A 14,745-nucleotide genomic window follows, 5' to 3' on the forward strand; every position below is an offset into this window, starting at 1 on the left:
GTGTCCCAAGTTTTGCAGGTGCCGCTAGGGGACACCCTACAACACCTGGTCCCAGTGGCCAAGGGCTTCTGCTTGCAGGTTCCACAGGACTCTAACCAATGGGGCGTGTGTTCCAGGTCTCATGAGACCAAAACAGTTGAAGAGACAATTACTGGCAGGTTGCCAACCACAGAGCACCGGACAAACAAAGCTGAAACACACACTCTCATCTTTCCATGAGAAAGGTCTAGCGGCAGGCCTCAGGTCTGCATTCACCCAGTCCTGCTGCGTTTCTCAGAGCAACCCATCTCACAGTCACCTCTGCTTCACTGCAGCCTGCTGCTATCTCCCAGAAAAGAGCTTTACACTTGTTTGGAGCCCCAGTCTGTGCCACTGACAGTATAAACATCACGGTATATACCTGAAACTAATGTTATGCATCAGTTATATCTCAATTTTACATTTTAAAATAAAAAGTTACTGGAAGTTATTTTTTTTTAATTACTTTAAAAAAGACATTTCCTGGACATATAGGTGGAGGGCTGAAAGGATTCACAGTAAGCCTATGATAATGACACCCAACATGGGTATTACTTAATTACTTATGTAAAAATTTAAAAGAAGCACATGAAAAGATGCTTAATGGCAGCAGTCATGATGAGAGAGCACTTTACAACCATGAGAATTAGCACGAGTGAGGCTATAAAGAAATTGGAACCTTCATACATCACTGGTGGGAATGTAAAATGGTATGGCTGCTTTGGAAGACAGTTTAGTAGTTCTTCAAAACTTTAAACAGTTACTCCATGACTTTGCAATGCTACTCTTCTCCCCCAAGAGACTGAAAATCTATGTCTATGTAAAAATTTGTACAGTAATGCTCACAGCAGCATTATTTCTAATAGCCAAAAAGTGGAATTAAATGGAGGAACAAAAACAAAATATGGTGGTATATGCATAAAATGGAAAACTGTTCAGTGATAAATAGGATGAAGCCTTACTGTCATATGTTACAATAGAGATGAACCTTAAAACATGCTAAGTGAAAGAATCCAGACAGAAAAGATTTCAATCATATGGAATGTCCAGAATAGACAAATCTAGAGACAGAAAGTAGTCTGGTGGTTGCCCAGGAATAGAGAGGAAGGAGGAAATGGAGAATGACTGTTGATGGGTACAGAGTTTCTTTTTGGAGTGGTAAAAATGTTCTAAAAAATAACTATGGTGATGGCTGTACAACTCTGAATATAAAAACTGAATTGTATCCTTTAAAAAACACTGAACTGTATCCTTTAAAGGGGTTAATTTAATGCTATGTAAATTATATCTTAATAAAGGTGCCATAGTGAAATTAAAAACCAAGAGATATCTTCATTTTCTCTTACTTGAAAACCTTAAATTCCTTTAAATTTTAAACTTTAAATTAATTTAATTTTAAACTTTAAATTAATTTAACTTAATTTTAATTGTGATTTTAAGTAAACTTTAAGCCAAATCACAATTTATCAACCAATACCTGTCTGCACACCAGTGTCCTTCCTGGGAGAGGTTGTAGAGTTGATATATGTATTCATTTTACCACTCACTTTATCCAAGCCATGTCTTGAGTTTCCAGTGTTGTTAGTAGAGGCGTTATATTCCACTTGTATTGTATCAACTGGCAAGAGAAGTAAGTTTTCTGATAAAATGATACAGCAGCAAGTAAATGCATATAAGACTTTTAGTTTAATCAAGTAGTGTAAACACTGCAATAAAAATTTAGAAGGGCTAAAGTTTCTTATAAAAAGTTATCAGCATTTTTGTCCCTTACTGAACTTAGGGAGATTACTTAATGGACAACTCTGTACAAATGGGTACAAAAGTATACATTTTACCTATTGTGAGGGAAATGTTAAGAAAATATATGTGAAAAGATACTGAAAAGTTCAGCATTATTTAGTTCTACTCTTAACGCAATTTCCCAAGTAAGCATTATAAAATTACATTAGTTCAAAGTCTGAAATTCCTTAAAAAGTACTTAGTTAACAAGTGTTTAAAGGTATTAAAAAGAGGCAATTATTCTCAATCTTAAAAAAATACTATATAAATAAAATTCTAGTTGTGCTTACTGCCTAGATTTTGAATCAACCTAGAAGTGTCATGTCCCTTTTGAGCCAATTCTCGGATTCTCTGTTCTTGTTTCAGTCTCTGTGCCAGCTCCTGCGCTCTCTGCATCGTCTGGAACAGCTTATTCGTCTGCAGAGTCATCATTTCCTATCAATGTTGAAGTGCACAAAGTTATAAGTACAATTATCAAACATGTACAGACGTGACTATTCTCTCTCAGTAATAATAATTTTCTAAGTTCCTACTATATGCCAGGCACTATTCAAGAAACTGAGTAGCGCAGCCAACAGAACAAAGTTCCTTCCTTTTTGGAGCTCATATTTTAGTATCTTTTTCTACAGCTGATTAGACCACAAACACAAAAACTCTTTCACCCACTCAAGATTATACTAATAAAGTTTCCAAAGCTTCTAAAACCAATGGTCAACTACATAATTTTATTAAGGTAAAAGAAAACTAGAGAGGCCAGAAAGTTTTGAGTTTCCGAGACAGCAAAAGAGACACTGATGTATAGATCAGTCTTATGGACTCTGTGGGAGAGGGAGAGGGAGGGGAGATTTGGGAGAATGGCATTGAAACATGTATAATATCATGTATGAAACGAGTCGCCAGTCCAGGTTCGATGCACGATACTGGATGCTTGGGGCTGGTGCACTGGGAGGACCCAGAGGGAGGGTATGGGGAGGGAGGAGGGAGGAGGGTTCAGGATGGGGAACGTGGGTCTACCTGTGGCGGATTCATTTCGATATTTGGCAAAACTAATACAATATTGTAAAGTTTAAAAATAAAATAAAATAAAAAGAAAAAAATCACAAACTTTTTTGCCAACCCACTAGATAATTAAGAACTAATACTCAAGATTTATGGTCATTTTTTATAATTCAAGCAAATGACATTCTTTTTTCATGTACGTAGTTATTTCATAGATGTAGTTGGCTCAGAATATTCTATGTATCCAAATCGAAAACTAAACCATTTGTACATTCATCAGCTAATTCTGAAGCAAAGGTTGCAAGCGGGAACTGGCAAGTAAAGGCGAGCTCTCGACGCCACCACGCTGCCTCCAAGCTCCAGGGCAAGTGCTGTGTTGTCTCTTCTGTAAATTTCATGAACCTTTGGCGGTCGAACGTCACTGTATAATCTGCTTTTTGTCAGGTCCACTCAAACACAGCACTTGGTATCACCATACCTATGCAGTCTGTACCACTTGCTACAGAGGTTCTCCTACTCTTTTTAACAGATCTTTAATTAGCACAGAGGAATCCTCTAACATAGCAACAGAATCTATGATCAATCCCAGCCAGTCATTCTGCAAGTAAATGCTCCTATTCACAAATGAATACAGACAGAAAGCCCAATCATTTCTCTTAACATATCTAGAAATGTATTAATAATCATTGCTTAGGAAACACTTCAAAATTAAGCATATGGAAAATTTTTGTTTTATGTTGTAATAACTCATCTTGACCTCCCCTCTCCTCAGAGAAAAAAAAATAGCATCTGTGAAAAAATCTTTTGAAAAAATAACAGCTCCAGCTTTCTTCCTACTTACAAAACCTTTACACAAAGCTTTAATGCTTCTGTATACAGCTTCACTATTTCAAAATACATGCAAATATTCTGTTTATTTTTTCTTTAAAAACAAACCCACTTTTACTTTAAAATGTCACAGTTAGGATACAGATAACCTACTTCCTTTTGTTTTTGCTTAAGTATGTCTTCTTCATACTGTTTCTGCATCTCTTCTCGTTCCCGGGCTAGGCGACGCTCCTCCTCTTGTTCCTCCTTCTTTCTCTGCTCTTCTTCGAGCTGCTTTTTCTTGCGCTTCTCTTCTACCTGAGCAGTGATAGCTTTCTAGCTCATAAACAGTAAGATAAATCACTGTCATAAATTTAAAAAATTCACACAGCATTTTTCTGGTGTTTCAAAACGTTCATCAAATATAGAGAAGGTAGTATGTACATGAGTTAAGTTAGAATGTCAAGTTAAATTAGAATGTCAGGTTTTCCCCATCTCCCACCTGTCAAGTTCTACGTGCCTTTTCTTTAACCCCAGGAGGGCTCTTAGAAGAACCAAGAGAAAACCAACTGAGGAAAGAATCTCAGTGTTTAACATAGTGCCTGGTAAAAAGAGCAGATGCTCCATAAATGTCTGTTCACTTAATTGACTATTAGCTACATGAACTAAGCCAAATCTTCACACAGTAGACATTTTAAAGAATTATTAGACATTCAAGTCCCTTTAGTATTAGACTAAAATTAGGGTAGAATTTTAATCTTAGTTTCCTTTCTTATATTATCTGCTAGATTTCTTAATCATAATTTTACCTCAATCCTTTATATATATTTCCCTTTCAAAGACGTAATTCTCACCCTGAACAGAATTCAGAAGAACTGGAGGGAAAAACAAAAAAACAACTCAATACTAACTTAAACAGATTCAGTATCATTTCAGATACACAACCTATACATTAGAGACCTTCTCTCTTGGAAGGCAGGTGGTTGTAGCATGTGATACGACCTAGTTCTCAAAATGAGCATGATTCTAACATAACGCCAGTTGGGGTAGAAATTAGATGTAATCACAGGATTGTACAGGCTTGTGCTATAAATTTATAGCAAAATTTTAATTTCCATTCACTTAGGTATCTAGGCCACGACTACTAACTATTAAGGCAAAGAACAACATGTTACAATGCAATACCTGATGTTCTAACTGCTTTTGTCGCCTCCTGTCTCGTTCCTCAATCTGAGCTGGGTCCAAAAGAGCAGTCATAGAACGGAGAAAGCTGCCAAGAGAGACATATTAGCTATTTAAAACCCACAAAGCTGGGTTTAACAAACTACTAACTCATTTTTGTTTGAAATACATCATTTCTACTTTTTTTTTTTTGATAGGCAAGAAGTAGATTAATATAGGACAGCTGAAAGAGATGCAAGTGGGAAGGCAAGGGAGCTCTACCGAGTCATTTCTACTATAAATAAAAATAGGAAACTGAAAACAATTAAGATATAAACAAACAACAGCCCTAAAAAAAAGCACACAGACTTTCTTAAACATCAATAAATACTGAAGAATGAACTTACTTTGTTTTCTGAATGTTTGCCACAGCCGTATCTCTAAAAGGTTTCACTGTATGTTCCTCCTCTGAAGGTTCAATCTGGCTTCCAACTGTAGGTGTATAAAGACTGCTGATATCAGCCAGCTCCTGAGTGTCCGGAGAGACACAGAAGTACTCTGGTTGTTTTTGCACTGACTGAGAAGATAGTCGAGACTGAGAACCAGGATAGTTCTTTAAGGAATCAAAATGCATCGCCCATCTGTCATGTTCCTCAGCCTAATCACGACAAACAAGAACTGCTAAGAACTTTAATAACTCTTCTTACATTTAAAATCCCACATGACAAATAACACAATTTCTAAGAGTCACCACACAGCAAAACAAGCATCATGAAAATTAACAAAATTGCATTCTGTATTGATTCCACATACGTTGAGACAGCTAAGCCTAGAGAATATGAAAAACTCAAAGAATTAGGAAATGTCTAACAAGTTACAAGAAACTAAGCAAAATCGCACTTACTAAATTCATTCAAAAAAGGTTCACAAGAGCAAATGTGGAAAAATTTAAATATTCCAGTCTTGTCATGCAGTTTTAGGATACTTTTAAGTTTATGATTAAAGATGTTTAATTTTTTTTCCCCTGTGTACCCATGAAACTTTATAAGTTACCATTGAGGATATAATTTTCTCCTCTGCTTTTTTTTGCCGGTCATCTTCTAGTTGCTTGTTCAACTCTTCAATCCATTTTCGCTGCTGTTCTTGTTTCACAGCACTGAAAGGCTGCTCCAGCAGTACTGCTTCCTAAACAACAGTCACCAATACCATTAAAAGTTTACATTTCTTTTCCTAATCACTTTATCTTTTACAAATCTTTCCGAAGAATTTATGTAGATTTAATGTGGTAATATATTTATTTCTAAGAGATGCAATAATTTTAAACAAAAAAACTCAAGTATACAAGGAGCCCCCATAGTCAACAAGAGTCTGAAATGCAGTGAAGTGAAGTGGCTCAGTCATGTCTGACTCTTTGTGACCCCACAGACTGTAGTCTACCAGGCTCCTCAGTCCATGGAATTTCCCAGGCAAGAGTACTGGAGTGGGTTGCCGTTTCCTTCTCCAGGGGATCTTCCCAATCCAGGGATTGAACCCAGGTATCCCGCATTGCAGGCAGATGCATTACCATCTGAGCCACCAGGGGGACAGTACTTGGGTGCAATCTCAAAAGGGAGAGGGTGGGGAGATTTGGGAGAATAGCATTGAAACATGTATAATGTCATGTATGAAACGAGTCGCCAGTCCAGGTTCGATGCACGATACTGGATGCTTGGGGCTGGTGCACTGGGACGACCCAGAGGGAGGGTAGGGGAGGGAGGAGGGTGGAGAGTTCAGGATGGGGAACGTGGGTCTACCTGTGGTGGATTCATTTCGGTATTTGGCAAAACTAATACAATATTGTCAAGTTTAAAAATAAAATGAAATTTAAAAAATAATAATAATAATAAAAAATAACAATATATATGCAGAGAAAAATTAAGCAAATATTAAATAAAGTTTATTAAAATTAAAAAAAAAACAGAATAATCTCAGTTCGTTTCCAAGGCAAATCATTCAACATCATAGTAATCCAAGTCTATGCCTCAACCACTGATGCTGAAGAAGCTAAAGTTGACCAAATCTATGAAGACCTCTAACACCTTCTAGAACTAATACCAAAAACAGATGTCCTTTTCATCATAGGGGACTGGAATGCAAAAGCAGGAAGAGATACCTGGAATAAAGGCAAGTTTGGCCTTGGAGTACAAAATAAAGCACAGCAAAGGCTAATAGAATTTTGTCAAGGAACACGCTGGTCATAGCAAACATCCTTTTTCAACAACAGAAGAGAAGACTCTACACGTGGACATCACCAAGTTAAAATCAGAATGATTATGTCCTTTGCAGCCGAAGAGAGAAGCTTTATATAGACAGCAAAAACAAGACCCGGAGCTGACTGTGGCTCATTCCATTAGCTCCTTTGCAAAATTCAGGCTCAAACTGAAGAAAGTAGGGAAAATCACTATGCTATTCAGATATGACCTAAATCAAATCCCTTATGATTACACAGTGGAAGTGAGGAATAGATTCAAGGGATTAGATCTGTTAGACAGAATGCCTGAAGAACTGTGGATGGAGGTTCATAACACTGTACAGAAGGAAATAATCAAAACCATCGCAAAGGAAAAGAAACACAAGAAGGCAAAGTGCCTGTTTGAGGAGGATTTACAAATACCTGAGGAAAAAAGAGAAGTGAAAGGCCAAGGAGAAAGAGAAAATTATACCCAACTGAATGCAGAGTCCCAGAGAATAGGAAGGAGTGATAAGAAGGCCTTCTAAAATGAACAATGGAAAAGAAATGGAGGAAAACAATGGAATGGGAAAGACTAGAGATAACTTCAAGAAAGTTGGCGATATCAAGGGTACATTTCGTGCAAGGATGGGCATGATAAAGGACAAAAATGGTATGGACCTAAAAGAAGGAGAAGAGATTAAGAAGAGGTGGCAACTATACAAGAAAGGTCTTAATGACCCAGATAACCACGATGGTACGGTCACTCACCTAGAACAGGATATTCTGCAATGTAAAGTCAAGTGATCCTTAGGAAGCATTACTATGAACAAAGCTAAAGGAAGTGATGGAATTCTAGCTGAGCTACTGTAAATCCTAGAAAATGATACTGTTATAGTGTTCTACTCGGTATGTCGGCAAATTTGGAAAACTCAGTAGTGGTCAAAGGGTTGGAAAAGGTCAGCTTTGATTCCAATTCCAAAGAAAGGCAATGCCAAAGAATGTTCAAACTACTGTACAACTATGCTCATTTCACCTACTAGCAAGGTTATGCTCAAAATCTTTCAAGCTAGAGAAATTCCAGAAGTACAAGCTGGGTTTTGAAGAGCAGAGGAACCAGAGATCAAATTGCCAACATTTGCAGGATCATGGAGAAAGCAAGAGAATTCCAGAAAAATATCTACTTCTGTTTCATCAACTACACTAAAGCTTTTGTGTGGATCACAGCAAACTATAGAAAATCATCAGAGATGGGAGTACCAGACCACCTTACCTGTATTCTGAGAAACCTGTATGCAGGTCAAGACACAAGAGTTAGAACCAGACATGGACAACAGACTGGCCCAACAAGGAAAAGGAGTGTGTCAAGGCTGTATTGCCACCCTGCTTGTTTAACTTCTAGGCAGAGTACATCATGCAAAATGCCAGGCTGGATGAATCACTAGCTGGAATAAAGACTGCCAGGAGAAATATCAACAACTTCAGATATGCAGATGATACTACAATAATGGCAGAAAGTGAAGTGAAACTAAAGAGCCTCTTGATGAGGGTCAAAGAGGTGAGTGAAAAAACTGGCTTGAAACTCATCATTAAAAAAACTAACATTATGGCATCCAGTTCTATCACTTCGTGGCAAATAGGGAAAAAGTGGAAACAGTGGCAGATTTTATTTTCTTGGGCTCCAAAATCACTGCAGACATTGACCACAGCCATAAAATTAAAAAGAAGCTTACTCCTTGGAAGAAAAGTTATGACAAAACCTAGAGAGTGTATTAACACAGAGACATCACTTTGCTGAAAAGGTCCATATAGTCAAAGCTATGGTTTTTCCAGTAGTCATGTACGGATGTGAGAACTGGACCATAAAGAAGGCTGAGCGCCAGAGAACTGATGCTATCCTATTGTGCTGAAGAAGACCCCTGAGTCTGCAAGGAGATCAAACCAGTTGATCTTAAAAGATATCAATCCTCAATATTCACTGGAAGAACCATTGCTAAAGCTGAAGTTCCAATACTCTGGCCATCTGATGCCAAGAGCCGATGCACTGCAAAAGATCCTGATGCTGGGAAAGAGTGAAGGCAAACAGAGAAGAGGGAAACAGAGGTTAAGATAGTTAGTTATTATCACCAATTCAATGGACATGAATTTGAGCAAACTCCAAGAGATAGTAGAGGACAGAGGAATCTGGTATGCTACAGTCCATGGAGTTGCTGAGTTGGACATGACTTAGCAACTAAAAAGCAATACAAGTCAATTTTTCAGAATGATATTTTTAACACATACTAGCAGAAGCATATAACTAACAGTAAAGAAATGAAATTTTCTAATGAAAATTCTAAATTTCTAATGAAAATAGGAAATTCTCCAAAACAACTACAGATTTTAAAATTTCTAGCCTAATATAGTCTCATTTACTTTGAAAGGAAATTACTAATATTCTGAATAAATGACTACTGTTTACATCTGGCTTCAGAATACAAAAACACTGCTTTTGGGCCAAGAGTCAGGAGGATATAACAGAGCCAGCTGCTTTCTCTTTTGAATCATGTCTCTCAGTGTATTTTCCCCCCCATTTCTGCTGTGACAGCTCTATCAAGATCTATGATACTTCAATAAGAAAAATACACTGTGTCCAGAATAAGTCCCTGAATTTTATGAAAAAACATAAACAAAAAACAGCAGCATAAACGTTTACCGTTGTTCTAACCTAGGAGAGTTTACTATGCCTTAACAAATAAGAAAAGGATATATTCTACTCAAAGTGTCTTGAAAGGCAAGTTATGCAATGAAACATTCTGTTACATGACATAACTTTAAAAACAGTTTGACAGAATAAGGTAATAGAGATATACCTTACAATATTACTTTGTGTCCATAGTTTCATCAGAAATAATGGCAAAGCTCAAAGTTTACAACCAAGTGCCTTGATCAAAGGGAATACTTAAACAAAAAGGAAAAATCTTAGTATCTCAGATGCTCCCACACATTTTTAAACAGAAAAAAAATCATCCATTTAAGTCTAAAAAAACTACTCAAAAGGAGCTTTATCTTCAGGTAAGTGATTTAACAATTCTATTTTTAGAAATGTTATTTTAGAGATCAAACTGGGGGTTGGGGGAAGGACCCTTTGAACTCTTTAAAAAATTCACAGGGTGGTCCAGTGGTTAGGACTCCATGCTTTCATTGCCAAGGGAGCAGGTTCAATCCCCGGTCAGGGAACTAAGATCCCACAAGCACAGCAAAGTGGCCAAGAAAACAAAAACAAAACAAAAAAATTCACAGCAAATGGCATGAATCATCACAGAATCCTATAATCTGTTTCTTAAGTCTGATGTAACTAGATCTGATTTCGAATTTTGGTGAAGTCTCAAATTATTCAAAAATAAGACACAAGTCAAAATACCTTTGAAAATTCTTAAAATCCTCACTAAGTGTTTCATATATATGTCTTCTATTTACAAGCCTGTAGAAGATTTAATCATCAGTTCTTCTAATTCAGTCTTCAATGTCTTACTCAAGGATGTCTTACAAAGCCATTACCATTCACTTGCTTCCCAACTAATTAAGTCGTTTCACTTCTTCAATTGAGTAGAAAACTCTTTATTACTTTCTTGTTTGCAACTTTTCCCCAGTGCGCATTCAGGTAGAAGAATGAAAGATAAACCTGGGGAATGGGAGAGGTGGTAGGTAAATGCAGTCTTTTTTTTTTTTTTTTAATATAGTTATGGCTGCACTGAGTCTTTGCTGCTGCATGCAGGCTTTCTCTAGTTATGGCAAGTGCGGCCTACTCTCCGTTGTGGTACACAGGCTTCTCATTGCAGTGGCTTCTCTTGTTGTGGAGCATGGGCTCTGAGCACACAGGCTTCAGTAATTATGGCCTACAGGCTTAGCTGCTTTGCGGCACGTGAAATCTACCCAGACCAGGGATCAAACTCCTGTCTCCTGCACTGGCAGGCAGATTCTTAACCACTAGACCAAAAGGGAGGTCCTCAAGTCTCACAATTACTGAGCTCATTTTAGTTGAAATTGAGTAAGGCTGCTGCTGAGTCGCTTCAGTTGTGTCCGATTCTGTGCGACCCCATAGACGGCAGCCCACCAGGCTCCCCCATCCCTGGGATTCTCCAGGCAAGAACACTGGAGTGGGTTGCCATTGCCTTCTCCAATGCATGAAAGTGAAAAGTGAAAGTGAAGTCGCTTAGTCATGTCTGACTCTTCGCGACGCCATGGACTGCAGCCCACCAGGCTCCTCCGTCCATGGGATTTTCCAGGCAAGAGTACTGGAGTGGGGTGCCATTGCCTTTTCCAATGCATGAAAGTGAAAAGTGAAAGTGAAGTCACTCAGTCGTGTCCGACTCTTCGCGACGCCATGGACTGCAGCCCACCAGTCTCCTCTGTCCATGGGATTTTCCAGGCAAGAGTACTGGAGTGGAATGCCATTGCCTTCTCCGATTGAGTAAGGCAGATAAATGTAAAATACAATACACACTGTGTAACAAATGTGTTATGATTATCTAGCACCTCCCTTCCATTAATTCTTCCATATATCTAAGGAAAGAAACTTCTTTTTCTAGGCTTATCCACTTTTTCAATTTCTCTCCTTCACATTAATGACCTGAGATTTCCCTTCCTTCCCCTACATAAAAACTCCTTTTTAAAACACCTATTTTGAGCCTATTCTTAACTGACAGCCTTGAATGAAAACTCATTTTCATAGGTACTCAATACACACTTCCTCACAAACAGTTCCTAAAGTAAATTTTTAGCCACCTTCAAGTCATTCTATGTTAGAAAATGTTAGTCTTACTATAATAAATGCTGTATGAATGGCAGGTATATCAGAACTGAAAGTAGTTTCCCAATGGTCACCGAGACACACCCAGTGCTGTTTCATTTAATTCTCTCCTTAAAGCACGTCTGGGAAAGAATAATCAGCGGTGACTTTGCCAAAGGAGTCCTGTTTGTTGTCAGTGCATGATTCCAAGTCCAGATACCAGGAGCCTCTTACTTTAGACACTTCTGTTCACCTACTCATCTTGTCTAATCAGTAGGCATAAAAGGCATTCTTCTGCATGGTGGGTAGTTTCAGGACACTGAGCTAGAAAGAACCAGATCTTCCAAGAGGAAGAGCAGCACAACTAAGAGCTACATACAATCATTTGGGGGGCAGGGCGGGGGCGGGGGGCGGCGGTGGAGCACTTTGAACTTCAAAGTTACTTTCAGTTCAGTTCAGCTCAGTCGCTCGGTCGTGTCTGACTCTTTGTGACCCCATGAATCGCAGCACGCCAGGCCTCCCTGTCCATCACTAACTCCCGGAGTTCACTCAGACTCACGTCCATCGAGTCAGTGATGCCATCCAGCCATCTCATCCTCTGTCGTCCCCTTCTCCTCCTGCCCCCAATCCCTCCCAGCATCAGGGTCCTTTCCAATGAGTCCACTGTTCGCATGAGGTGGCCTAAGTACTGGAGTTTCAGCTTTAGCATCATTCCTTCCAAAGAAATCCCAGGCTGATCTCCTTGCAGTCCAAGGGACTCTCAAGAGTCTTCTCCAACACCACAGTTCAAAAGCGTCAATTCTTCGGCGCTCAGCCTTCTTCACAGTCCAACTCTCACATCCATACATGACACAGGAAAAACCATAGCCTTGACTAGACGAGCCTTTGTTGGCAAAGTAATGTCTCTGCTTTTGAATATACTATCTAGGTTGGTCATAACTTTCCTTCCAAGGAGTAAGCGTCTTTTAATTTCATGGCTGCAGTCACCATCTACAGTGATTTTGGAGCCCAGGAAAAGTCTGACACAGTTTCCACTGTTTCCCCATCTATTTCCCATGACGTGATGGGACCGGATGCCACGATCTTCATTTTCTGAATGTTGAGCTTTAAGCCAACTTTTTCACTCTCCACTTTCACTTTCATCGAGAGGCTTTTTAGTTCCTCTTCACTTTCTGCCATAAGGGTGGTGTTATCTGCATATCTGAGGTGATTGATATTTCTCCTGGCAATCTTGATTCCAGCTTGTGCTTCTTCCAGTCCAGCGTTTCTCATGATGTACTCTGCATATAAGTTAAATAAACAGGGTGACAATATACAGCCTTGACGTACTCCTTTTCCTATTTGGAACCAGTCTGTTGTTCCATGTCCTAACTGTTCTAACTGTTGCTTCCTGACCTGCATATAGGTTTCTCAAGAGGCAGGTCAGGTGGTCTGGTATTCCCATCTCTTTCAGAATTTTCCACAGTTTATTGTGATCCATATAGTCAAAGGCTTTGGCATAGTATATAGTTAGAAATGATTAATACTGTATTTTTTTGGCCATATCACATGTCTTGAAGGATTTTAGTTCCCCAACCAGAGACAGAACCCAGGCACACAGCAGTGAAAATGCTGAGTCTTATTAACTGCTGGACTGCTAGGGAAGTCCCAAAATGATTAATTTTATGTTATGTATATTTTACCACCGAAAAAAGGGTGAAAAATTAGAAGAATATTTTGTTGTCCAACTGCAGAACTACAGTCTGGTGGTAGCAACAGGAAGCTAGCAGAATGATAACCACACTTTCTATCCCATGTTAGAGAGTATGAAAAAATATACTCTTCTTAATAAAAGGCTTCCCAGGGAGGGGTATAGTCATTAGAGAAAGCCAAGGTTTCATGAAAGTGAGGTATTGTCAAAAAGGCTGAGGCTGTAAGTGAAATATTTCTTAGAAACACAAAAAGAAATTTTAAGTTGCAGAGTGTAAAAGAATGTTTAAGTTGAACAATACAGGAAAGAGAATACAGGACCATTCAACTGGGAAAGGAGGAATAAGATTGAGAATCAAGAGGAGGAGAAAGGAAGATGGTGGGAGGACTAACTTCTAACACCCTCAGGGCTCAGAATGGTCCTGTGCTTTGTAAATTGTAACCTCAGCAAACCTTCATTCAACGCTTGTTACATTAGTCACTGTCCTACACACTTTATATGCATTACCTCCTGTTTTAACTAAACTGGCCTTGATGATTCTGCCTGAAAGTGAATTTCTCAGTTACATGAAGATGTTAACTTAATATTCATTCAAATAAAAGAAATGCTTGTGGCTATGGCTGCAATTTGTGAGACCAACATCTTTCAAGTATTTAAAGGGGGATTTTTTTTTGTTACCCAGTTAGTTCATGTCCCCTCAGTAGTACCTCTCCATTATCTTAACCACATTTATACTAAAATACATTGAAAACTATATTTAAATAGTAAAAATACGCAAACATAATCATACCCTAATCTTTGGTTGTTCAGTTCTAGATTTAGTATATGTTTTCCTTTCTAGTCTTTCTCCCACTCCCAACCCGTATCTCTGACTCCACAGTATAAATAACTTTACTGGTTTTCTAGATTACAAAAGAAAAGACAAACGTTATCATTAAAAAAAAAAATGCAAAATCACCTCAAATGGTTAACTCTTTATTTGCATTAATATAGTATGGATTACTCCCGGATAATAAATGACCTAAAAAACCATGCAAAATAAGCAACACACTGACACTTCAACCAACATTTCAGTAATAGAAGTACTTAATATTTTTAGCATTAAAGTTCTTTTCAATCCTAATGTTGAAAAGTAAACAAGCTTGCAACTAATTCTCAACAACTTCATGAATAGTTTTATTTGTAGTTTTTAGTAGTAAAACAAAATTGTCATTCAAAACTACAGAATTTTCCAAAATTACTGCCAGCAAGACCAATGGATTGCCTTTTAACAGCTAGTCAAAGTGCTTTTGGGAACACAGAAAAATGTAA

At 38.2% G+C, this 14,745-nt stretch overlaps 1 protein-coding gene across 6 annotated transcripts in view; it reads right to left on the bottom strand.

Annotated features, from left to right (window-relative positions):
* The window catches only part of CCDC66 (coiled-coil domain containing 66), a 42,437-nt gene that overhangs the window by 10,456 nt on the left and 17,236 nt on the right, over positions 1–14,745 (bottom strand). For 5 of the 6 annotated variants that reach the window (XM_061396624.1, XM_061396622.1, XM_061396625.1 and 2 more), the window contains 6 exons: positions 5,818–5,949; positions 5,172–5,422; positions 4,789–4,873; positions 3,778–3,939; positions 2,088–2,232; positions 1,496–1,636 (listed from right to left, as the gene is read on the bottom strand). In XM_061396624.1, the coding sequence (XP_061252608.1) occupies positions 1,496–1,636; positions 2,088–2,232; positions 3,778–3,939; positions 4,789–4,873; positions 5,172–5,422; positions 5,818–5,949 (916 nt within the window). The remainder of the gene's footprint in view (positions 1–1,495; positions 1,637–2,087; positions 2,233–3,777; positions 3,940–4,788; positions 4,874–5,171; positions 5,423–5,817; positions 5,950–14,745) is intronic. The other variant, XM_061396623.1, reaches the window with a different exon arrangement.

Source organism: Bos javanicus, chromosome 22 (genome assembly GCF_032452875.1).
Source record: "Bos javanicus breed banteng chromosome 22, ARS-OSU_banteng_1.0, whole genome shotgun sequence".
Lineage (NCBI taxonomy): Eukaryota > Metazoa > Chordata > Mammalia > Artiodactyla > Bovidae > Bos > Bos javanicus.